The following is a 25636-nucleotide window of genomic DNA, read 5'->3' as shown; positions in this document are numbered from 1 at the left end:
TTTCCATAAAAATGTTCTGCTGTTCCAGCATCATTTGTTGAAAATATTGTCCTTTTCCCCACTGAATTATTGGGCCATCTTTGTCAAAAATCATTTTACCACTGTTGTGCTGGTCTATTTCTGGACAGAACCTAGTCCAGAAATTATGCTACTACTGCACTGTTATAAGTACCATTGGTTATGTTTTTGCTCTCCCTTGCCTGTGTCATCCATATTCTCATATACCTTCACTAGTTCATTAAAAATGTTCTGTCTCACTCAAACTCATTGTCATCTATGGGTCCAGCATTCCACAGGAAAAAAAATCTTGCAAGGAGCAGAAAACTTTCACCCCAGAATTTTCAAAAGAACTCAAAGGACATCATGCAATTATTGCCCAAAGTTTATAAGCTATGGTCACAATCACCTCACAGGACTGGCACCACCCATGTGAGTTAAGAATGCATTCTGAGAATAAGAAACACACTGTAATTCAATCTATTTTAAAAAAAGAAAAAAGAGCAAACAGGAGAATAAAACCTGCTGGACTAAATTCTTCTGCCTACCTTTGAAAGACATCAATAATCTAGCCATAGATTACTCATGAGCCTTTTTCCTCTCCCTCTATTCACAAATGTAAAACCTCTTCAGCTACCTGTCCTATGGCCAAGTAATGTCCCTCCTTCTTTGTGACTTTGCTTATGCTAATCTTCCATCTGGAATGCTCTTCTAAGCCTTTCTGCCTTATAAACTCTGCTCATTCTTGCAAGTCTAACCTGGGCCCCACTAGCTCTTCAGAAGCCTGCACAGCCTATTCCAGCCCTTAACTTCTAGTCTGGTCTTTACTTCCCAAATGGGCATATATTTTCTGTTTTAGACTCTTGGCTCTCTTATATATTAGTTTTGTTAGTTCATCATATATATGTCAATATATATTAATATATACTAGTTTATTAGCTCATTAGTTTGATCTTTGTAGCTAAATCATAAATCTAAGAATATGACTTTTTCTATTATTTATTGTATTTGCCATAACACACTTTTGAGCCTGTAGCAATGTAGCAGATATTCAATAAGTTAATTGATATGATTAAAACTTATTCAAAAATATGAGGTGTACAAAAGAGTACACATAGACTTAGACATCAAAATGCTATAGAATGGAGGAGTACCTTTAGGTTTAGAACTTCTTAATGCTCTTCCTCTGTCTTCTAATTTATCTGCTGTTCTTCCACTGGCTATCTTTTGGAACCCTTTTTCCCCAGCTGCCTCCGGACTGCCATCTGGATATAACTTCTGAGCCTTTACATTCAGCCTTGCAACATTCAACATCTTTAAGGAACGGCACATGGTATTCATCTTCTGCCTCACTGGAGTACGAGGGACACCTCCTACCCAAACGACATCATGAAAAGAAAAGTAAATTAACTTTCACTTCTGTGGAATCAAGAACTATTTTAATGTAGATTACTGTGAAAGAATATTGAAATGAAGTATATATTTGCAGAATGATCTGAATTAGGTAGTTCTTGGATATCTCTCTACCTGCAACACAGGGCAGAAAGAGGGCCCTTCTATTAACTGAAGATTAGGAACTAAATATCTCAATGTGATTATATGATTTTTTTCCATAAGGCAAATGCCATAACAGACTCATTTTGGTGTTACCATGGCCACAGGGTTATGATGAAACTTTTCTAAAAGACAACTTAGCAATTTGCATCAAGAGCCAGTTTTCATACTCTTTAACACAGTATCTTGTTCCTGGAAACTTCTGCTACGGAAGTCACACAAAGAACAAATTATGCATGATGTACATGGTAGTATTAGTTCTAAATGACAAAAACTGAAAATAAGCTAAATGTTCAACAACACGAGAATTCTGTAAATTTTGTTAAGCAATAAGGTGGAATAATAACTAAAAAGGCAAGGTAGCAGATGAACAAATATTTATAATCTGAATACAAAGTTGTATTTAAATTTCTTCAATAACTAAAAATGAAGATGGTTTTATTCATTAGGAAGACAGGATTGTGGGTGATTTTTAAAATTACTATTGGATTAACGTAATTATTTTCAAATCTGAAATATAAGAATTTGCCCTTCTTTGTTTAGTTACCATTTCAACCCTATTTCAGGGAATGTCAGTCTTTAAAAACGTACAGTCTCAAAGAAGACTGCCTTAGAAACAGCCTTTCTATGTGCCTACGTTTCTTTTTGCTGTCTTCTTGATTAGTTACAGTAGATTCTTCACGAGATTTTCTCTGGTAGAGCTCGGACAGACAACATGTTAATTCACTTTCAGTTTTGGAAGACTCTTCCTTATTAGCTGAGGCAGCCTGTAGTAACCTGTAAAATCAAGATATCTGATATAAAACCAAAATTCTCATTTTCCAAAATGCTTTAAAATAAAAACAATAGCAAAAAATCCATTATCTTCTTAAAATGTTCCCACAGGATGCCTTCAAAAATATATTTTCTCAGGAGGGAAAATGTCCCTCTTCTCATTTTTATTTGAAAAAACTTATGGGCCAAAGCTGCTTTGTTCACAAAACCATTAATTACATACAATATTGACTTATTAACAGGATTCTTCATGAATAAGTGTACATGTCTAATTATGGCAACTATTTCACTTCTGGGCATCTATAGTTATTGTTTACTCAGTTTCCATACATTAAAGTACAAGATGATGTAATACAGTGTACTAAGTACTGCAATGATTTATGAATAATTCTTATTATTTGGGATTGATAAGAGGAGGAGGAAGTGAGGCAGGGAGGATGATTAGTTATTAAGTGCTTTTCCACCTAGAGCTGAATATCAGTCATTAAAGAAATTATGAAAAAATACAACATTCAAAATGTATTATTTGTATTTCAGTATCTTCCATTATCTGGTATCATCTGATTAAAACATGGGAGAAAGTTATGGTGACATTAGTTGAACAAATATCACAGGTCAGAATATGTGCTGGTGCTATCAGCTTCATACATGCAGCAGGTCTGAAGCAGATTAATTCTCCAAAAGTACACTGGTGTTTCCTTTAACAGTGGGGAGGGTTTGCCTTTTTTTCTTTTGTTGTTAATTTTTAAAAACAAATGAACCTTTCAAATAGAAAATAGAAAGCAATATGAAATAGACAAGTATGTACCTCCCATCAAGACTAAAATACTTGTTAATAGTTTGCCATATCTGCTTCAGATCTTTTTTTAAAGAAATTAAGCATCATAGACACAGCAAAAACCCCACTCCATCTTTTTCCAACCCTTCCTCCCAGAGGTATTCCTAGATTTTTGTGTATCTTATTTATAGAGACATATATATGTAAACAAAACCAATATAAATTGTTATATTATATGCTATAAATTTTACATAAATGATATCATGCAATAGCACCCTTTTACAATTTGTTTGTACTTACATTTTTCATCTTTCCATGTGCATATAAATAGCTTGTTGATTCATATTTACTAACCTATAATAATATACTATGACTATATTTTATTTACCCATTTCCCTTTTGAGGGTCAGTTGGTTCTTTCTACTTTTTCACTATTAATGACTGGCAATAAATATTCAAGTACAGTTCTTCTTGTGTCTGTGCAAGAATTTCTTTAGTGTAGATATCCAGAAATGGAATTGCTGAGTATCACAGTATATAAAGTTTCTGCTTATCAGGAATTTCCAAATTGTTTTTTATTTTTATTTTTTTTTAAAAAAGATGACTGGTAAGGGGATCTTAACCCTTGACTTGATGTTGTCAGCACCATGTTCACCCAGTGAGCTAACCAGCCATCCGTATATGGGATCCGAACCCGTGGCCTTGGTGTTATCAGCACCCCACTCTCCCGAGTGAGCCACGGGCTGGCCCCCCAAATTGTTTTTTAAAATGTTTGTAACCATTTACACATTTCCCTATGTGCTATTATCAGATTTATTAATTTTTGATAATCTAATGGGTATAAAATAAAATCTATTGTGTTTTTCTTACATCTGAATGCTAATCCTTTGTTGCTTATATGTATTGCAGCCACCCAAGTCCATGACTTGTCTTTTTACTTTAATCATACAGAAATTTAAAAACTCATTAAGGTCAAATCTATCAATCTTTTCTTCTATGGTTTGAACTTTTGTCTTATTTAAGAAATCCATCCTTACTTTTTTTCTCCTGGTTTTGTTTTTTTTTTTAATTCTAACAATTTTAAAGTTTTGCTTTTCACATTTGGCTTTTCAGTCTATTAGACATTTATTATTATGTATGATGTGAGGTAGAAATCTAATTTTTATCTTTTTTCTTGTGGATAGCCAATTGTCACATCACCATTTGTTGAATAGTCTGTTCTCTCCCTGCTGATTTATAATGCCACCTTTGTCATATGCCAAGTACCCATACATGTGTGGGTCACTTTCTGGGCTCTCCATTCTCTTCCATTGTTCTACTGGTCTATCCTTGCACTAATACCATACTGCCTTATTCAGTGTAGCTTGATGGCAAATCTTGATATAGTGGAAATTATACTGTTTTTGTTCTTGGCCCTTTATTCTTATCCCTCTTTTGCTACATTTATTCCTAGGTACCTTAATAATTATTTAACATAAGTAAATGATATCCTTTGTCTGTAAATTACAATTTCTAATTGTTGGCTTTTTGCATACTATTTACTTTATACAGTGATTTTTATATCCAGCAACACTACTGAATTCTCTCATCAGTTTAATCATTTAAAATCTTTTGGATTTTCTATGAAGACAATCAAACTATCTTCAAATACTTCAATATTTACACCTCATAAAAATACTTTGAGGGGAATTAAAGAAAGACTCAAATAAAAGGAGAAATGTACAATGTTCACGAATCAAAAGACTCAACATTAAGATGTCAGTTCTTCCTAAATTTATCTAAGATTCAATACAATCCCAGTCAAAATTCCAGCAGGCTTTTTTGTGGAAACTGACAACCTGATTCTAAAATTTATATGGAATGCAAAGGATCTGCAATAGCGAAAGCAATTCTGAAAAAAACAAAAAACAAAAACAAAGTTGAGAGTATTTATACTACCTGATTTAAAGACTTACTATAAAGCTACAATACATGGTATTGGTATAATACCATATTTAAGACAATGCTATATTAACATGATTTCTGGATTCTATTTTGTCTAGAAATGGATCTACAAAGGTGGTCAATTGATTTTTGACAAAGATGCTGCAGTAATTCAACAGAAAAAGGACTATTTTTTAATAAACAGCATTGGAACAACTGGATAGCTGTATGAAAAAAATAAACCTCAACCTTACCTCTTAATAATAGTTTAAATTACTACTACATCTTTTACATTTCTACTATTGTTTATCTGTGTCCTGTTGTTTTTCTTTAAATTGCTCAATCTTGCTATAGATTACACTATTTTATTGGTTTTTCAAAGAACCATCTTTTGTTTCTGTTGATTGCTATTGTTTCTTTGTTTTCTTTTAATTCATTTCTGTTCTTTATTATTGCCTGCCTTCTTTTTTTTAAATTTTTTTTAATCTTTTTTTAAAAATTTTATTTTGTCGATATACATTGTAGCTGATTATTGCTCCCCATCACCAAAACCTCCCTCCCTTCTCCCTCCCCCCCTCCCCCCCAACAATGTCCTTTCTGTTTGCTTGTTGTATCAACTTCAAATAATTGTGGTTGTTATATCTTCTTCCCCCCCCCCCGGTTTGTGTGTGTGTGTGTGTATGCGTGTGTGTGAATTTATATATTAATTTTTAGCTCCCTCCAATAAGTGAGAACATGTGGTATTTCTCTTTCTGTGCCTGACTTGTTTCACTTAATATAATTCTCTCAAGGTCCATCCATGTTGTTGCAAATGGCAGTATTTCATTCGTTTTTATAGCTGAGTAGTATTCCATTGTGTAGATGTACCACATTTTCCGTATCCACTCATCTGATGATGGGCATTTGGGCTGGTTCCAACTCTTGGCTATTGTAAAGAGTGCTGCGATGAACATTGGGGAACAGGTATACCTTCGACTTGATGATTTCCATTCTTCTGGGTATATACCCAGCAGTGGGATGGCTGGGTCGTATGGTAGATCTATTTGCAATTGTTTAAGGAACCTCCATACCATTTTCCATAGAGGCTGCACCATTTTGCAGTCCCACCAACAATGTATGAGAGTTCCTTTTTCTCCGCAGCCTTGCCAGCATTTATCGTTCATAGTCTTTTGGATTTTAGCCATCCTAACTGGGGTTAGATGGTATCTCAATGTGGTTTTGATTTGCATTTCCCGGATGCTGAGTGATGTTGAGCATTTTTTCATATGTCTGTTGGCCATTTGTATATCTTCCTTAGAGAAATGCCTACTTAGCTCTTTTGCCCATTTTTTAATTGGGTTGCTTGTTTTCTTCTTGTAAAGTTGTTTGAGTTCCTTATATATTCTGGATATTAATCCTTTGTCAGATGTATATTTTGCAAATATTTTCTCCCACTCTGTTGGTTGTCTTTTAACTCTTTTAATTGTTTCTTTTGCTGTGCAGAAGCTTTTTAGTAAGATATAATCCCATTTGTTTATTTTTCCTTTGGTTGCCCGTGCTTTTGGGGTCGTATTCATGAAGTCTGTGCCCAGTCCTATTTCCTGAAGTGTTTCTCCTATGTTTTCTTTAAGAAGTTTTATTGTCTCAGGGTGTATATTTAAATCCTTAATCCATTTTGAGTTGATTTTAGTATATGGCGAGAGGTATGGATCTAGTTTCATTCTCCTGCATATGGATATCCAGTTATCCCAGCACCACTTGCTGAAGAGGCAGTCCCTTCCCCAGTGAATAGGCTTGGTGCCTTTGTCAAAGATCAGGTGGCAGTAAGTGTGTGGGTTGATTTCTGGATTCTCTATTCTATTCCATTGGTCAGTGTGTCTGTTTTTATGCCAGTACCATACTGTTTTGGTTATTATAGCTTTGTAGTATAGCTTAAAGTCAGGTAGTGTTATGCCTCCAGCTTTATTTTTTTTGCTGAGCATTGCTTTGGCTATTCGTGGTCTTTTATTGTTCCATATAAATGTCTGAATAGTTTTTTCCATTTCTGAGAAAAATGTCTTTGGAATTTTGATGGGGATTGCATTGAATTTGTATATCACTTTGGGTAGTATGGACATTTTCACTATGTTGATTCTTCCAATCCAAGAGCATGGAATATCTTTCCATCTTCTTGTATCCTCTCTAATTTCTCTCAGCAGTGGTTTGTAGTTCTCATTATAGAGATTTTTCACCTCCTTGGTTAACTCAATTCCTAAGTATTTTATTTTTTTGGTGGCTATTGTAAATGGGCAGGCTTTCTTGATTTCTCCTTCTGCATGTTCACTATTGGAGAAAAGAAATGCTACTGATTTTTGTGTGTTGATTTTGTATCCTGCGACTGTGCTGAAATCATTTATCAATTCCAACAGTTTTTTTGTAGAGGTTTTAGGCTGTTCGATATATAGGATCATGTCATCTGCAAACAGGGACAGTTTGACTTCATCTTTTCCAATCTGGATGCCCTTTATTTCCTTCTCTTCTCTGATTGCTCTGGCTAGTACTTCCAACACTATGTTGAATAGGAGTGGTGAGAGTGGGCATCCTTGTCTAGTGCCTGTTCTTAAAGGAAAAGCTTTCAGCTTTTCCCCATTCAGGATGATATTGGCAGTGGGTTTGGCATATATGGCTTTAATTGTGTTGAGATACTTTCCCTCTATACCTAACTTATAGAGGGTCTTTGTCATGAATGAGTGCTGAACTTTATCAAATGCTTTTTCAGCATCTATAGAGATGATCATATGGTCCTTGTGTTTGAGTTTATTAATATGGTGTATCACATTTATTGATTTGCGTATGTTGAACCAACCTTGCATCCCTGGGATGAATCCCACTTGATCGTGATGAATAATTTTTCGTATGTGTTGCTGTATTCTGTTTGCTAGTATTTTAGTGAGGATTTTTGCATCTATATTCATCAAGGATATCGGCCTGTAGTTTTCTTTTTTGGTTATATCTTTACCTGGTTTTGGTATCAGGATGATGTTTGCTTCATAGAATGAGTTTGGGAGATTTGCGTCCGTTTCAATCTTTTGGAATAGTTTGTAAAGAATCGGTGTCAATTCCTCTTTGAATGTTTGGTAAAATTCTGCTGTGAATCCATCTGGTCCTGGGCTTTTCTTTGTTGGGAGCCTTCTGATAACAGCTTCAATCTCCTTTATTGTTATTGGTCTGTTCAAATTTTCTACGTCTTCACGGTTCAGTTTTGGGAGCTTGTGTGTGTCCAGAAATTTATCCATTTCCTCCAGATTTTCAAATTTGTTGGCGTATAGTTGATTATAGTAGTCTTGAATGATTCCTTGTATTTCAGATGAATCAGTTGTAATATCGCCTTTTTCATTTCTAATTTTTGTTATTTGAGTCTTCTCTCTTCTTTTTTTTGTTAGCCATGCTAATGGTTTGTCAATTTTATTTATCTTTTCAAAAAACCAACTTTTTGATTCGTTGATCTTTTGAATTGTTTTTTGGTTTTCAATTTCATTCAGTTCTGCTCTGATCTTAATGATTTCTTTCCGTCTGCTAACTTTAGGATTGGATTGTTCTTGTTTTTCTAGTTCTTTAAGGTGAAGTGTTAGGTTGTTCACTTGCCATCTTTCCATTCTTCTGAAGTGAGCATTTAATGCAATAAATTTTCCCCTCAATACTGCTTTTGCAGTATCCCACAGGTTTTGGTATGATGTATCATTGTTTTCATTAGTTTCAATAAACTTTTTGATTTCCTGCTTGATTTCTTCTTGGACCCATATGTCATTAAGTAGAATGCTGTTTAATTTCCATGTGTTTGTATAGTTTCCAGAGTTTCGTTTGTTATTAATTTCTAGTTTTAATCCATTGTGGTCTGAGAAGATACATGGGATAATTCCAATTTTTTTGAATTTATTGAGACTTGATTTGTGACCTAATATGTGATCTATCCTGGAGAATGATCCATGTGCTGATGAGAAGAATGAATATTCTGAGGTTGTTGGGTGGAATGTTCTGTAGATATCTGCCAATTCCAATTGGTCTAGAGTCTTGTTTAGATCTTGTGTTTCTCTACTGATTCTTTGCCTAGATGATCTGTCTAATATTGACAGTGGAGTGTTCAGGTCCCCTGCTATTATGGTATTAGTGTCTATTTCCTTCTTTAGGTCTAATAGAGTTTGTTTTATAAATCTGGCTGCTCCAACATTGGGTGCGTACATATTTATGATTGTTATGTCTTCTTGATGGATCAGTCCTTTTATCATTAAGTAGTGTCCCTCATTGTCTCTTTTTATGGTTTTTAGTTTAAAGTCTATTTTGTCAGATATAAGAATAGCTACTCCAGCTCGTTTTTCTTTTGTTTGCATGGTAAATCTTTTTCCATCCTTTCACTCTTAGTCTGTGTGAATCTTTATGGGTGAGGTGGGTCTCTTGTAGGCAGCATATAGTTGGGTCCTGCTTTTTGATCCAGTCAGCCAGTCTGTGTCTTTTAATTGGGGAATTTAAGCCTTTAACATTAAGAGTTGTTATTGAAAGGTGTTGATTTATTCCTAGCATTTTATTGGTTGTTTGGTTGTCTTAGGTGTCTTTTGTTCCTTGCTTTCTGATTTACTGTTTGGTTTCTTTGTTTGTTGGTTCCTTAGGTTGTAGATAGTGTTTTTGTTAGCTTGTTTTCTCTTCATGAATGCCATTTTTATTGTACTAGCGGGTTTAGATTTTTCTTAGGTTTTTATGGCAGTGGTAGTTATTTTTCAGGAACCAAACCCAGTACTCCCTTGAGGATTTCTTGTAAGGGTGGTCTTGTGGTAGTGAACTCCCGCAGTTTTTGTTTGTCTGAGAAATATACTATTTGCCCCTCATTTCGGAAGGATAGCCTTGCAGGGTAGAGTATTCTTGGCTGGCAATCTTTGTCTTTTAGTATTTTGAAAATATCATCCCATTCCTTTCTAGCTTTTAGGGTTTGTGATGAAAAGTCTGATGTTAACCTGATTGGGGCTCCCTTATAGGTGATTTGACGCTTCTCTCTTGCAGCTTTTAAGATTCTCTCTTTGTCTCTGAGTTTTGCCAATTTGACTATGACATGTCTTGGAGAAGGCCTTTTTGGGTTGAATACGTTTGGAGATCGTTGAGCTTCCTGGATCTGAAGATCTGTGATTTTTCCTATACCTGGGAAGTTTTCTGCCACTATTTTGTTGAATATGTTTTCAATGGAATCTCCATTTTCCTCCCCTTCTGGAATACCCATGACTCGGATATTTGAGCGCTTGAGGTTGTCTGATATCTCTCTCAGATTTTCTTCCATGTCCTTGATTCTTTTTTCTTTCTTTTCGTCTGCTTGTGTTATTTCAAACAGCCCATCTTCAAGTTCAGAGGTTCTCTCTTCAACTTCGACAAGCCTGCTGGTTAAACTCTCCGTTGTGTTTTTTATTTCGCTGAATAACTTCTTCAGTTCAGCAAGTTCTGCTACATTTTTTTTCAGGACATTGATTTCCTTGTATATTTCCTCTTTCAGATCCTGTATACTTTTCCTCATTTCATCATGATGTCTAGCTGAGTTTTCTTGTATCTCATTCAGTTTCCTTAGAATTATCACTCGAAATTCCTTGTCAGTTATTTCAAGGGCTTCTTGTTCTATAGGATCTAGAGTATGAGATTTATTAACTTTTGGTGGTGTACTTTCTTGATTTTTTGTATTTCTGGTGTCTTTTTTTTGGTGTTTATTCATTGTGGCAGGGGGTTTCACAGTCCACCGGTTTGAGACTAATGACTAACTAGGATGTTGCTGTGGTTGCCAATTTGGTATGGCTCCCGCCGTGACTGCTCAGTTGGCCTCTAGTGTCTTGTGTGTGTGTGGTTGCCTCGGGTCTTGGGCTTCTCCGGGGATCCACCTTTCTGGTCAGCTTGTACTCTGCTGGGCTGGTGGATCACGTACCACAGGGTGTGTGTTCTCTGTTGAGCTTTCACTTTCTGTACAGGACTTCTCCCCGTTCGGTGTGCTCTGGCCCAGGCCGTTAGATCGTGCAGTGGCAACCCCACCGGGTGTGTGGTTTCTGTCGAGTCTCCGCCTCCCTGGCCGCACGTCTCCCCCCTCTGTGCACACTGTGCTGGGCTGGGGTGTGTCTTCTGCACCCCTCGTCTATCAGCTGGGCCTTCAAGACCCTGCTCAGCACCGCCTCGCCCAGGAAGTCTACCAGGTTTCTGCTAAGCACAGACGACCAGTCTCTCTGGGTGCCTTTGTAGCACTGTGTAGATCTTTCTCGGGTCTTGTTCACCTTTGTATCCCCCCAGTATAAACCAAGTCTAGTGCCCGCCTGCAGCCTGCTCTCCGGCAGGTTCAAGCGGACCTGGGAACTCTCCTACCACACTATTCCCAACCAGAAATTCGTTAGGCTTTTTTCCAAACTGGTGTTCGCAGAGATGGTATCTGCCTCCCAGTAACAGGAAGTTTACCGGGGCCGGAGTCCAGGGTGTGGTGGAGTGACAGTCGGCCTGCCCGTACTTCCTAGCCCTCCCAACACTGGTCGGGACGCCCCACACCCCAGCCCCGCCAGAGAGCCGCGGAGGGAGTGGGAGAGGAGGCCGGCCCGCAGGGTCCGGAAAGCCCCACGCCAGGCCAAGCAAATGGGCTCAGTGATGGCCGAGCAGGGCGGAGCTGCCCGCACCTGGGAAAATGGAGGCAGCACCGGGGCAGTGAGTGGCCTGGTGGTGCAGGCGGGAGCCGCGTGGGCATCCACCCCCCGAACAGAGCTGTGCCAGGGATCACTCACAGTGCTGTGCCAGGTCGGGCGCTCGCTCTGTCTCTGGTTTGTTGCCTTCCGTGTTCTCGGCGCTGCCGCCTCGGGCTGTTCAGTCGCGGCGCCGCTGGGGCGCTCCCAGGAATCTTCTTTAATGCCGGCCTGAAACCTCGAATCCTGAATAGGGCAGCTGGCTGCCTTCAGTGCGGCCCCAGCCTCTGGGATCCTGGCTGCATCCACAGCAGCCCTGGCGCCGTGTTCCCTGTTTCAAGACTCACTTTTGCAGCTAAGAATCAGTTCTTTTCCTGCTCCACACTTCAAAGCTGTTGCCTGTAAATGAGGCAGCCTCTCCTGCCGGGGGCAAAGTGGCGTTGAGCCCCCACGACCGGCCAGCAGCAGCAGTCCTCCCTTAAGAGATGGCCAGAGGAAGGTCCACAAGTTTCCCGGCTGCCTGAGGCCCAGTGGCCACCTTTTCCACCTCAGCTACTCCGCGCCAGCCGCCGCAGCCGCCGCCATCTTGAGAGCTCTGCCTGCCTTCTTTTTGATGGGGGTTACTCTCTTGCTTATTTCTTGTGTTGGATTCTTAGTAATTGGCTTTTCATTTTTCCTTTCTTTTAAATTTTTTTCTTAATCATTTAAGACTATAAGTATTCCTTTAAGTATAAATTCAGCTACATTATAGAGGTTTGCAATTCTCTATTTTTATTGATACTTATTTCCAAATATTTTCTGACATCCATAATATAAAGGAGTGTTTTATTTACTTTTAATTTGAAAAATTTCTTTAATTTGTAATTTTTAGAATTTTTGGCATATATATATATTTACGTACTGTTAACATATTATCTAAGTAGCATAATCTCACAATATATACTAAGTATGAGTGTGTTTTAATTTTGTAATTAGTTTTTAGTTACTGGATTATACTTAAAGAATGTAGTCTCTTTAAAAAAACCCACATGCAGATAACTGAGACTTGATTTTAGTAATCAATACCCAGAGAAATAAAAAAAAGTTTTACCAAAATGATTCCATCAAATTTGAACTGGCACCACTGATGTTAGAGAAAGGAAACCACTTCTCCATAACAGCCGGACTCCAGGGAATGGTGCAGCCAAGCTCCTGCTGGGCCCACTCTGGAACAGGAGGAGCTATAGGAACAAAGGAAGAGAGGCAGGAGAGGTTAGAACCAAAGCAGAGAATTGCAAGCACCTGCCTCTCCCCTGAACTGACTGTGTCCCTCCAAAGGACATATAAAGCGGCATTGTGAACAACATTCATTCATCTGCACCACCAACTCCTACAGGCTATGTTGGTTATGAAAAATGCTACTGAAAACATGCAAACACAATCTGAAGTCTTTTGTTCTTATTACTGGCAACAAATCCCCTCATCTTATTTCTGAAATGTTCCTCTAAATAGCTTCAAAAATATGTTTTCTATTCTTAAAAATGTATCCCTTAAAAGTGGCTTTAGTACAGAATAAAGAATACAGTAATATAAAAGCAGCATAATATTGCAGAATGTAACAATTCTGCTGCATCAAGTAGGTAAATTTGAAATAGTAAGATGTGGCACAGTGTTGTGGAGTGTAAAGGCAGCTTCTCTTAGAATAGGCCTGATGGAGGTGGCGGTGGGAAAACACTAACAGAAACTTCAGTAAACTCAGTAATTCTGAGAGGCCCATCTAAGGCCCCAGACAAATGAAATGCTACATATTCAGGAAGTCTTGGAGAAAAAACCCAAATACTTAAAATGCACTGAAACGCATAGAGATTATCAAGTTCTAGGCCCCATTTCAGTGAAAGAGTACAGAGATGAATAAAACACAATGACAACTTTGAAAGGAGCTCCCAGTACAGGAAGGGTAGATCTACTCCTGTGATGTCATAGGGATGTGTAGAAATGGTAGCACGTGCAAACTCCGTTTAGGTGGACAAGGAGAGTCTCATGAAGAATATGAATTTGGGCTAGGCACTGATGCATGAGTAGGACCTCACCTGGAGACAGTGTGGAATGAGTGGACAATAAATCAGCATGCTCATTTATACTCAAAGAAACTATGGTCCAGGCTAGAGCATGGAGTACTAGAAAAGTACTCCAATTCTTCTTTTACTACATTCCAAAAGAGAGTTTTCTGACCTGCTTCCAAGACATTATAAATAGTTAAGTTACAGTCTATTCTATTACAATACAAATTTTCTGTGATACACATAACCTACACACAATTGGAAAGTAAGTAATAACACAATACAAAATATTACGTTGTTTTGGTTGATATGTGATTATTCCTAATGTGCTAATACTCTATACCACCAAGAAGGAGCAGCTGAATTCAAAGTGCACTAACACAACTAAATACCACAAGTCAGAGGAACACAGTAAAGTATGCTAAGGCCCTCTGACTCACTCTTCTCCTGGGCTGCTTGGCTGCATGTTCTTACTTGACAGCACTTACTGTGCAGTTCCCCATCTTTGTCATTCACCTTGTCTCCATAATACCATAACCTCAACCCTTCCTTTCATCTTCAACCATCATTCCATCTTCACCTTTCTTTTCTTTCTTTTTTTTTTTTCCCCCCCAAAAGATGACCGGTAAGGGGATATTAAACCTTGGCTGGGTGTTGTCAGCACCACGCTCAGCCAGTGAGCAAACTGGCCATCCCTATATAGGAATCTGAACCCATGGCCTTGGTGTTATCAGTACCATACTCTCCTGAGTGAGCCATGGGCCGGCCCTTTCACCTTTCTTTTTAAAAGATTAAGGATATTTATTACAGAGTTTACTTATTATAAGTTTAATGTCTCTTTTTAATTGAACTAGAATTTTTATTAGGATTGCTACTAACGTTTGTTACTACCGAAGATTTTGAGAATTCTGCCCAAACCCTAGTTTTCTCAAAGCTATTATTTTTAGTGTAAGATTTTGTAGAATTTTTTTTTAAACAAAAGAAACCTTGCTTCATGTTACAGCATAAATGTTTGTAATTGCATTTGCTATGTCACATCCAAAAACTCAGACAAGGGCAGCAAATGTCTATGAGAATAAATATGATAGTTTCTTCTCAAGTCACTGTATACTGGTTTAGGGGAGAAAGGCCAGGAGCACTGTTACCCTCCTTAGGCCTCCAAATCTCACACCTGCATGGAAAGAGAGCCGCTCACACTCAGTTACCCCACATTTCCTCCAGCAGGGGACAACAGAGCCCCCATACTTAGAATAAGACCAACCCTCCACTGGCCTCCTTAGCAGGGCTTTAGAGTAAGATGCTCCTCCCTCGTCTCCGTACCCACATCGGCAGGAGTCCGGGTAGGACAAACATCCACCCTTCCTAGTCCCCAAAACTTGGGTTCAGCACCACTAGCTGCCTTGAAACCACCAGGAATTAATCTTCTGCTACCCTTTACACTTGTTTTTGCCTGTCACATGAAGCCCTGGACTCCCAGGTCACTCCTATCTCCCTCACTCTGATCCCCTTTGTCCTTCCCATCCCTCTTTTGTCTCCACAGCCCAGCCCTTTCCACAAGTAAAATCCTCCCACTTTGTCCTCTGGGACTCACTGGCCATTCTCAGCAAAACTCTTATGTCCTCAATTCTATCACTCTCTCTCCTGCAGAGCTCTCAAGAGTTGGCTGTTTCCCTGCCATGCCCCTCTTCCACTTGGTCCTGAGGTGGGCTGGTGTCCTCCTTACCTCTTCCAGACCATCTCCCTTTATCTGCTAAAAACAATAACAAAAACCTGGCTTTGATTCTCACATCAATAGACTATACTCTTCCTTGTTGCAGTCATCTAACAAGCCTGGATCATTCTCCCTCATTCCTTGAAGACTTCTAGCTCCTGACTCACTGTCATTCTCTCCAATACCACGCAGGCTTAATTCTTGGTGATTTCAACACACATATCTGATCCCACCAATGCTCTGGCCTCCCGGCTCCTTTAATTCCTCTCCCCCATTGCCCCCGCCTCTGCCTTACCTTAGCCACTCTCTCCCCAGACCAACGCCCTGTATAATTGCAATTCCAAGCATCCCACTTTGACCACCTCTGACTATTTTCCAGCTCTCTCCATTTAGTACATTGGCTCCAACAATCCTTAGACTCCTACAATCCATTGATCTGATTGCCTCTTCTCTGTTCTTGTTATCCTCATTTCCCTCCTAACCCTAACTGCATGGACAATCACTGTAATCCCTTCCCGCTCATACTTTTGAATCCCTTACTCCTCTCTAGCTTCACTGTCCTCATTTGGCAAAACTCTGACCCTGAATAGCTCTCTGCCTACTCTGTAACTGTACCCAACAGATGATGGTAGCTGAAGGCAAGCAAGCGTGCCGAGGGATCTCACTACATCATGCCTGTCTAGGCAGCCATGCTCCATTGCCTGCCAGCTTCAACCTCCCTCTCGCCACTTCCTCCTTCTCCCCTTCCTCAGCCTCCAAGCACACCCTTAAATCTTCACTTTCAGCTGATGACTCTGCTTCCTGGCTCACTAAAATAACTGAAGCAATCAGAAGAGAACCCCACAAACTCCCCACCACATCCACTCACCTCCCAGCTTCCCAGCCCACATACCTTTGTCTTCTCTCCAGAAGTCAAATATGAACCACAGGTGTTCCCCTCTCCACTTGCACCTTTTCAAAGATGTTTAACCAACAATTCTCCCCCACCCCTGCATCAGTTTTTGCCTTACTACATAAGCACACAAGCACGGTATTATTTCTAAAAATCAAAAATGGAAATCTTGACCCTACTTCTCTCTCTAGCCACTATCCCTATTACTCTAACCTCTTTTACATCAAAACTATTCCAAAAAATTGTCTGCACATGAAGTTTTCCTCCTCACACATTCTCTCCTGAACCTACTCCCTCCACTCATGTTCCCATCCTCACAATTCTGCCAAAACTGGTATCAAGATCACCAATAACCTCCACGTTGCTTAGTCAAATGTCCAGCTGCCAGCCTTCATGTTCCTCACCTTTCAGTAGCAAATAACCCAGTCAAGCAGTTCTTTCCACTTGGCTCCCAGGGCATCATCACACTCTGGGTTTTCTTTCTTTTGTTCTTTTTTTCTTGGCAGCTGGCCAGTATGGGGCTCTGAACTCTCGATCTTGGTGTTATAACACCATGCTCTAACCAACCGAGCTAATTGGCTGGCACCCACACTCTGGGTTTTCTCTTACTTCACCTACTGCCCCTTTCTTGTCTCCTTTTGTTGGTTTCTTTCTCCTTGGTCCCCTTTTCTTCAACTACGCTCCACCCCCCATTGGTGATCTTAACCCATCTCATGGCTTCAACTATCACCAACAACTCCCTTCATCTTCAGTCCAGATAGATCTCCCAAACTCCAGGCAAGCATAGCTGATGCCTACTCAATGCCGTATTTGGATGTCTAGTAGACAACTCAGACTTAACATGTTCAAAACAAACCCCCCAGTCCTCACTTGTCCCTGGCCTCTGCTTCTCCCACAGCCTTTCCCATTTCAGAAGGCAACTGCTTTCTACTAGTTGCTCAGGTCCAGAATCTCTAGAGTCATTTTCAACTTCCCTATAGCTCACATTACGCATTCAATCCAAGAGCAAATCCTGTTGGCTTTACCTTCAAAATACATCTAAAATCTCCAACTACTTCTAACCACCTGCATTGTTACCACCATCTCTTACCTCAATATTCCTGACCAGTCTCCCTGTTTTCTCTCCTTACCTCTCCATAGGAAATTCTCAACACAGCAGCCAGAGTAATGCTATTGAAAAATAAGTCAGATTGTGTAGAAACCCCCCAAAGCCTTCCTCTCTCACTCACAGTAAAAGTCAAAGTCTTTTCGCTGACCTGTAAAGCCCCACACAATTTGGTCTTCTGCTGACACTCTGGCCTCACCTCCAACTACTCTCCCCTTGGCTCCTTCCCACCTCAGCCAGACTTCCTTCCTGTCCCTCCAACACACCAGACGAATGCCATTCTGAGGCCTGGCACTTGCTCTTACTTTTACCAGCAACTTCCCCCATCACTTCCTTCAAGCTTGTGCTCAAATGTCATTTTTTCAACAAAGTCTTCCCTAACCACTCTGTTTAAAATTGTAACTCTCTCATTCCTTTCCTGCTTTATAACTATAACACTTGCCTCTTTCAAATAAATTACATAATGTGCTTATTTAGTTTATTGTTTTGTCTCCCCTCACTAGATGGTAAGCTCCAGGAGTACAGAGAACATTACCTATTTTGTTCTCTGATGTATTCCCAGTACCTAGAACAGTGTCTGACATATAGCAGGCACTCAATATCTGTTGAATAAATGAATGAATGGAAGAAATATCAAGTTGATTATATTTAACTCTACCTAGCATAAAAAAGGTTTGTATCATATTAGTAACAATGCAATGAATTGCAAGGTTGACAGAATCACTACAGTTTTACAGTCTTTATTAAATATATTAAAAACCAGATTTCACCTTATGACTTTGATTTCAAACTGGTTTTGCAGAGCCTTCAGCCTCCTCAGAAGTGCTTCAGGATTTCTATAAATAATGATTTAAATGGCCTAAAGTACTGTAGCCTGATTTTATCTGTCTTATAATGTACTGGACTTCTACTAAGTGCATGGTGAAAAAAAAGTTTTGATGTTGGAAAAGACTGCAAACCACCATAGACTACATTAGTTACTGGTTCAGAAGCTTACCAGCAGTAGCAGGATCTTCAGGTGAATTATGAATCTGATTCAATACACCATCCATAACATCTGAGAAAAGGGAAGCTGTATCCTGGGGGCCCTCAGCCACAGCTGTTTGGAGAATATGTCTTTGAAACTCAGCCTCCTCAGTGCGGAACATAGTGAGAATCGTAGCATTGGCAGAGAGCGGGGAAATAATTCCAGTGGTGGCAGGCCAGCCTTCACCAGGATCCACGCTGGCAACCTACATAAAAAGTTCTAATTAGTTGAGAATATTGTTGTCAACATGCCTCAAGAAGAATGTCGCTTAGTAAACAGAGTAATAATTTTCCTAATGATTACAGCAGCACCCCCTTTATCCTTCAGAGGTAAGCTGGAAGAACCCCAGTGGATGCCTGAAACCGTAGATAATACTGAACTCTCTATATATGATGTTTTTTCCTGTACATGCATACCTATGATAAAGCTTAATTTATAAACTAGGCACAGTAAGAGATTAACAATAACTAATAATAAAGTAGAACAATTATAACAATATACTGTAATAAAAGTTATGTGAATGTGCACCCTCTCTCTTAAAATATCTTACTGTGCTGCACTCACCTATTTTCCTATTGCAAGTTGGTAACTGAAACGGCAGAAAAATGAAACCACGGAAAAAGTGAAACTGCGGATAAGTGAGACTACAATACGAGTATTAATATAAAGTGAAAACTGTGGAAAAGATAGACTTGATGGTTATTAGAAATAGAAGAGAATTTACTAATCATATAGTCCTAATTCCTTAATTTACAAATAAAAACCTAACAGGAATATTTACTAAGCACTTACTGTGTGCTCACTGAATCCTCACAACGACTCTGAGGTGAAAATGATTGTCATCCCAATTTTATAGAGGAAAGATTGAGGCTGAGGAAGATGTAACCTATTTAAGATCACCCTGTTAGTATGGGGAGATACCAAGTGTGTCTGATTTCAAAACCACACACTTAACCATGAGGTAATACTACCACTTAAGGGATTTTTCCAGAACATACAGTGGGCAGCAAAGCTGAGACCTAATCCAGATCTCCTGATTCTCCAATCCAGTGCTTTTTTCATCAGAGCACACAACTAGAGCATTTGTTCAGTGACTACTCAGTTTTTCTTTAGAATGTTTCATAATAGGATCCAGAATATAGATACCTCCAGAGATTATGAAGGCAAAAGACAAAGTAAGGGTAAAGAATTTGCTGGTAGTTTAAAAATAACTACCACCTTTAAATCAAATCTGGGTATGTATATTTGACTTTTGAGAAGACATTTCTAAATTTGTGTATCTGGTCCAATTATATTGGACAATACTATTACACCTAATTTTACAGTGTAACAGGTTTTTCTTAAATACTTATATAAAAATAATAAATACATAACAGAACATTACAAAAATAAGAAATCACCCATCACTTCACTACCCTAATACAACCATTCCTTTTGGCCTTTTTTGCTATGTGAATGTAATTTAAATGAACTGGATTCAGGGTACCTGCATATTTATAAATGGTTTCTTTGCTACAATGTAGACAAGATTATTTGCAAAAACATCATCAGTTTTACTGAGACTATATTACATAGGGTGATCCTTGGCATTTTATAAACATACTTATTTCACTTTACCAGTATTAGATAAGCATCACTTAGTATGTGGAAGATACCTACCAGATGTAACTCTTCAGCAGTCAGCCTGCTTACCAGATGCTGAAATAACAGCCTTTGAGTTGTCATGTTCTCCTCCAGACTTTGTAGCATCCAGCTTTCAGTGCACAATGTGCTGCTCATCGGAAGAGACCACTGGGCCACGAAACCTTTTAGAAAAATTCTGACTGGTTTCTGAAAATGTCTCTGATGCATGGCCAAAGGCTCTAGGGTGATTGTCCATGTTTTTTGAGTCTCTTCACCTGTTGGAAATAAAAAATATTAAAATCCTAATATAAGAAATAGTTACTAAAAAGATATTTAATAATAATAAAAAAAAAATCAGATTGCCAGTTGAAGATGATTTTATTACTTAGTTCACATTTCAGCCTTTATTCCACTGCCAACAAGTTATCACAGCAAGTTCATTTGGTTCTATAGGAAAAGCTGAATACAAATGGAATTACAAGGGCCGATGTTAGAATTTCTCAATAATTATCACTTAGACTGTGTTATGATGAAATTGCTTAAATAAAACTACTATTGAAAATTCCTTAAACTGCACATAATGTACAACATAGTTTTATGTATATATGTCTATGCAGTATTATTTCTGAATGAATATATATAATGTATCCAGAAATGAGATTCACCATATAACGAATCAGATGGTGAAGCAAATTTCAGGTGGTGAAATGAAGATTCCAACATGCTGGCTTTTCCTTTTTGGTAATAAGCACCATTTTTGGTTTCTGCAGATTAACTAATTTATTTCTTCTCTCAGTCAATCATTGTTTCTCTATGGTCTTCAATTTATCAATCTCTTCTATGAGGCAATAGAAATCTTACCACCCACGTGCTTGGGCACCTGAACAAAATTACCATTCTTTGGGAATAGGAAACTCTTTAAAATCATTCACTTATTCTTTTTATACATGTGTGGGCAGTTGTACTGTACCAGAATTTAATCCTTTCCTGTGGTGTCTCTGATTTTGCTTGGACACCTTTTAATTCTTTCAATTACAAGCATTAACTGAGTGCCCAGGCTGTGGGAAATGCTAAAGAAGTTAAAAGCATGGACCACCTTGAAGAAATGAATGTAACTGAGATTTTTTTAAAAACCCTCAAAATATTATTTGCTTACCCTCAACAGGGAGAAATAATGTTCCTTCCATCCGTGGAAATGAGGCTTCGTACTCAGGAGAATTATAGAGCAAACGGTTTAAAGTGGCATCAGTTGGCAGAGTTGAAATCCACAGAGAGAGGTGAGGTTCACTTGACAGGTTCCTTTCACCTTTGATCAGTGTTTCCCCAGTTTTTGTAAAATCCCGGCTGAAAGTTTCAGATGGCAAGACAGTGCCTCCTCCGTGGTGGAGAAGTTCACAAACTGTCCAGTACCCAAGGTGATCTGGGGATTCCCACAACTAAAATAAAAATAACAAAGAGCCTCAGGTTATTGTAAATTAGGCATTCATAAATAAAGCTAAAGGAAATCAGGAGAAAGTAAAGTTGATACCCACATTAAAGGGTCAAATTACACAATCAACGTATTTATTGAGCCAAACACAAACAATGGCCAGCATCCAGTTATTGTACAGCCAAGAACATAATTACTACATAACATACCTCAAGAAATCATTTATTTCGTGAAAATAGCACTTCATTTATATTTTCTGTCAATGAACAGAAATGATGCAAATCACTGGGTATAAATCATACTCAGGAGAATAGAATTTTCAAGGGAGAAGGAATACAAAACCATTATACACTAATAAAAATAATTCTGTGCCACACTATGAAAGACAACAATGGCCAGGTATCATGGCAGTGAGTCAGGAGCATCCCTTCAGATGGTAACCATTGCTCTGACTCACACACCCACAGGTCTGTGCAGCACCAAACAGGTCTTCTCCATCCCATCTTCACTGCTACACTAAGGCCCTCATTATCTCTCGCCCACACTCTTTCTATAGTCCGCAAATATGCCATGACTCTAACCTTTCCTCCAAGTTGCTCTAGTATTCTTCCCAATCATTTATCTGATCATGCTACTTCTCTAAAAACTTCCAAAGGCTTCTCACTCTCTCCAAGATAAAGTAACTCTTTAGCATAACCATAAAGCCCTTTGCCATCCAACCCTAAACTACCTTTCCTAACATATTAGGGTAGTTCAAAAAAGATCATGGAAAGATTTGTATTACCTTTTAATTCTATTTTTCCATGAACTTTTTGAAGTACCCTTGTATTATCTTCTATTTCTCTCACCACTCCCTCCTACCTTCCAGGCACATGGAAATAGCAAATGGTTCAATGTATTACAAAAAAAAAAAAAGGAGAGAAAAAAAGGAGAGAGAGAAAGAGAAAAAGAATCTCCAAGCCCTATCTTCTAAGACTTATTTCTAGCCAGTATTTGAAATAATACAATTCCGGAATAAAGTTTTTTTTTTTATGTGATTTGATATTAATGATCCCCAATCAAGCATGTATGTGTTGTGTACTGTGTCCAACACTTGATTTTGCTGCCTTCACAAACTTTAATTTCTAGGATTCCATTTACCCCATGAAATGTATACCATTCCCTTAAACATTTTTTGTTCCTTCCTTTCTTCTTTGACAAACCACTGCTGCCTTACTTTGCATTTACCATGCCTTTTGGGGGCTTTGTATGTGAAAACCTGTTGGAAATTTTAACACTATATTGTTATCTGTTTATTTATTTTTTTGGCAGCTGGCCAGTATGGGGATCCAAACCCTTGACCTTGGTGTTACAACACTGCACTCTAACCAACTGAGCAAACCGACCAGCCCAAACACTGTATTATTATTTAAGTACTTGCTCATTTTCCATCTGTAGTCTTGCAACTTAACCCACTCCTGGTTTAGTGATATGTATTTCCAGTAAATGGAATCACATCTTTCACCTGGTTAAATCACCCTGCAAAGCCTTACCACTGACTAGAACAAAATCAACACTTAGGACTTTGGCCCTAAAGACTGGCTGGCATCTCCCACTCCCTGACTTTCTCAAACAGTTCTCCCCCTTGCCTATTAGGTCTCAGCACTCCTTGTCTTTTTGTTTCTGAAACAAACTAAGCTCATTTACAGCTCATAATCCTTACCTGCTCATCTCTTTGTCTGGAATGTTTTTTCCCAACCTTCACTTTTCTCCTCCTTCACCATTCAATTCGCTGCTCAAAAAGCCCTCCTCTGACTAACCCTCTTATATACAATAGCCACCTCTACCTCCCCTGCCTGACCCCTATCCCCTCACCCAGCTTTATTTTCTTCAGAGCAGAATTTGAAATCCTATCACTTACTTGCTGATGTCTTTAATTTGTTAAACTTATCTGTTTAATAAATCTTCACCACTAGAAGGTAAACTTCGGCCACTACATCCCCAGCAGCTAAAACAGTGTAGCTATTCAATGTAGTGGTTTCTTAATGATTATTTGTTGACTAAATGAAGTGACATGAGGACAATGATGAAGGTAAAAATATATACTTATCATAGCACTTAACAGGAGCAGGGGCCTCACTGCCTCAACAAAATTCCAAATTAGCCATTTAAGACTTTAACTTTGTAAGAATGCATTCATTCAGTCAGCAAATGTTTACTCAACACCTACAATGTTCAATACACATCTGTGGGGGATACAAAGATGTGTTAAGACCTGGTGTCTGCCTTTGAGGTATTTTTAGGTTAGATGGAAGGTGAGAGATGTCCACAATTGGAACACAATGGGGAAAGAATAAGTGTCACAAAAAAGTGTATAGAAATTCAGTGTATGGCACTTACTCTTCTAGATTGGCTTAGAAGAGTGGGACCTGGCGTTCCAGGCAGACACAACACAAGATAAAACAAAACGAGCAGTCAAGACCTGTTGACTAGCTAGACTAGGCTTTATCACGCTAGAATACAGGTCGCGTGCAGGAAAATAGTCTGGGAAGGTAGGTAGGGACCAAACTGTGAAGGACCTTAAACGCTCAGTAGGTAGAGAGGAGCCACACATTTTGCTGTGAAAATTGTCCCTATTTGTTTTGACCACAGGACTTTCCTCCTGAAAGGACGCACGGCCATGTTAGTGTCATTCTGGGTCTGTTGGCTGCTCTGCAGACGGTGTCAAGTTCTAGTTAGCAAGGAGAGCACCGTGCACTAAATTCGAGACTACTATAACCTAGTATAACCTTACCTTAGACCATTCGGTGGTATCCACCCAGTACAAGGTGATTTTTCGGGCGATCATGACTTCCTGCATTCTCTTGGGCAACAACTTCTCCATCACCTGCTTAGGGGTAGGCGGCAGGCTCTGCGCCTGGGCCTCGCACCCGGACACGAACTGCAGTAGCTCCCTCTGCGAATGCGGACAGGGGGCCAGGAGGAAGACGGCGTTCACGAGGCCCCCGAGGGCGGCCTCGGCCTCCTTGGCCTCGCTCTCTACGTCCAGCAGCCTCCTCCCGCTTCTCCGTAGGATCGGCTTCGTGGGCGACGTGATCTCGGGCCGGTCCCACTGGTAATCTAGCAGCGTCTCCATCAGGGCGCTGTGCGTGTGGGTGGCCCTGGGCGTCGGGCCCGGCAGGTGGGCGCCGTGGGCGCGATCCGCGAGCCTGGCCTCCAGCTCCTCCTCAAAGTCCTCCCAGGAGCGGGCCCCCAGCTCGCGGAAGTCAGACGCGCGGGAGGGCCGGCTCCGCGCCCCCTGCGAGTCGAAGAACTTGAAGGCCCAGTGGACCCTGGCCAGGCCGAATCGGCAACTGAGGTAGATGAGGAGGCGCAGGGCGGCCCGCCGGACAGAGCTGTGGCGAGAGGCGCCGCCCGAGGTGTCCAGCAGCAGCATTACTTTGTGACAGCAGGCCATATCGGCAGCGCCGCAGCCCCGGGGCTCCGGTCCGGGCCCACACCACTTTCCCCTCAAACCCTTTGCTTCAGAGAACCAGCGCCATTCACTTCTTCCCTTAGGGGCCCTGATAGAAAGGCTCCCGCGCTCTCCAAGACCTGCTGCTATTGGCGGAGCTAGTTCCCAAGGTCAGCTCCTATTGGTTGCTTTCCTTGCGTAAGTTACGAGAGTAACCTCCATTTTTGACTCTGATTGGAAGGGCGGTGGAGAAAACCTCAGCTTGATTGGTGGAAGGAGAGACTGTGGCGGGGCTCTGTGTTCCGGAGAAACTTAACATTCATTGGCCCGAGGCTTCGTTTTAAAATTTAAAGAGGTGGTGCTTCGGGAGCATGTGAATAAGTTTTCCCGTTGGGAAGGAGGCCTGCGTGTGGGCGATTATGCGCAGGCGTGAGTGCGACTGCAAGGATTTTTTTTTTTTTTTTTTAACTAAGACCTTGAAAACTTAGTGTCGGAAGGGAATTTGGGAGGGTTTCAGTCGAACTGGTTTGAAAACTAGTTTGAAACCATTCTAGACTTTCTAGGAAGTAGAATACGATGGCGAAGGCTTTAATTTTCTGTAAATGTTTTAAAATTACTAAAAATGAAAGGTTCACTGTCTTTGCCTTCGTGACTTCAAGGAGTTTATCTGAAGAAGATAATCGGAGAACCAGATGAAAGACGTATGT

The 25636-nt window shown here is 39.7% G+C and overlaps 1 protein-coding gene across 1 annotated transcript in view; it reads right to left on the bottom strand.

Moving 5' to 3' along the window:
• Positions 1–24932, bottom strand: part of TICRR (TOPBP1 interacting checkpoint and replication regulator) — a 54605-nt gene extending 29673 nt beyond the window's left edge. The window contains exons 1-7 of the mRNA XM_063090722.1: positions 24270–24932; positions 21224–21503; positions 20104–20342; positions 18415–18649; positions 12761–12890; positions 2189–2328; positions 1152–1370 (exon numbers count right to left, since the gene is read on the bottom strand). Coding sequence (XP_062946792.1) covers positions 1152–1370; positions 2189–2328; positions 12761–12890; positions 18415–18649; positions 20104–20342; positions 21224–21503; positions 24270–24932 — 1906 coding nt within the window. The remainder of the gene's footprint in view (positions 1–1151; positions 1371–2188; positions 2329–12760; positions 12891–18414; positions 18650–20103; positions 20343–21223; positions 21504–24269) is intronic.
• Between the last annotated feature and the right edge of the window lie 704 nt (positions 24933–25636).

The sequence above is a fragment of the Cynocephalus volans genome, chromosome 3, assembly GCF_027409185.1.
Source record: "Cynocephalus volans isolate mCynVol1 chromosome 3, mCynVol1.pri, whole genome shotgun sequence".
Classification (NCBI taxonomy): Eukaryota; Metazoa; Chordata; class Mammalia; order Dermoptera; family Cynocephalidae; genus Cynocephalus; species Cynocephalus volans.
This window is presented reverse-complemented; position numbering and strand designations above follow the sequence as displayed.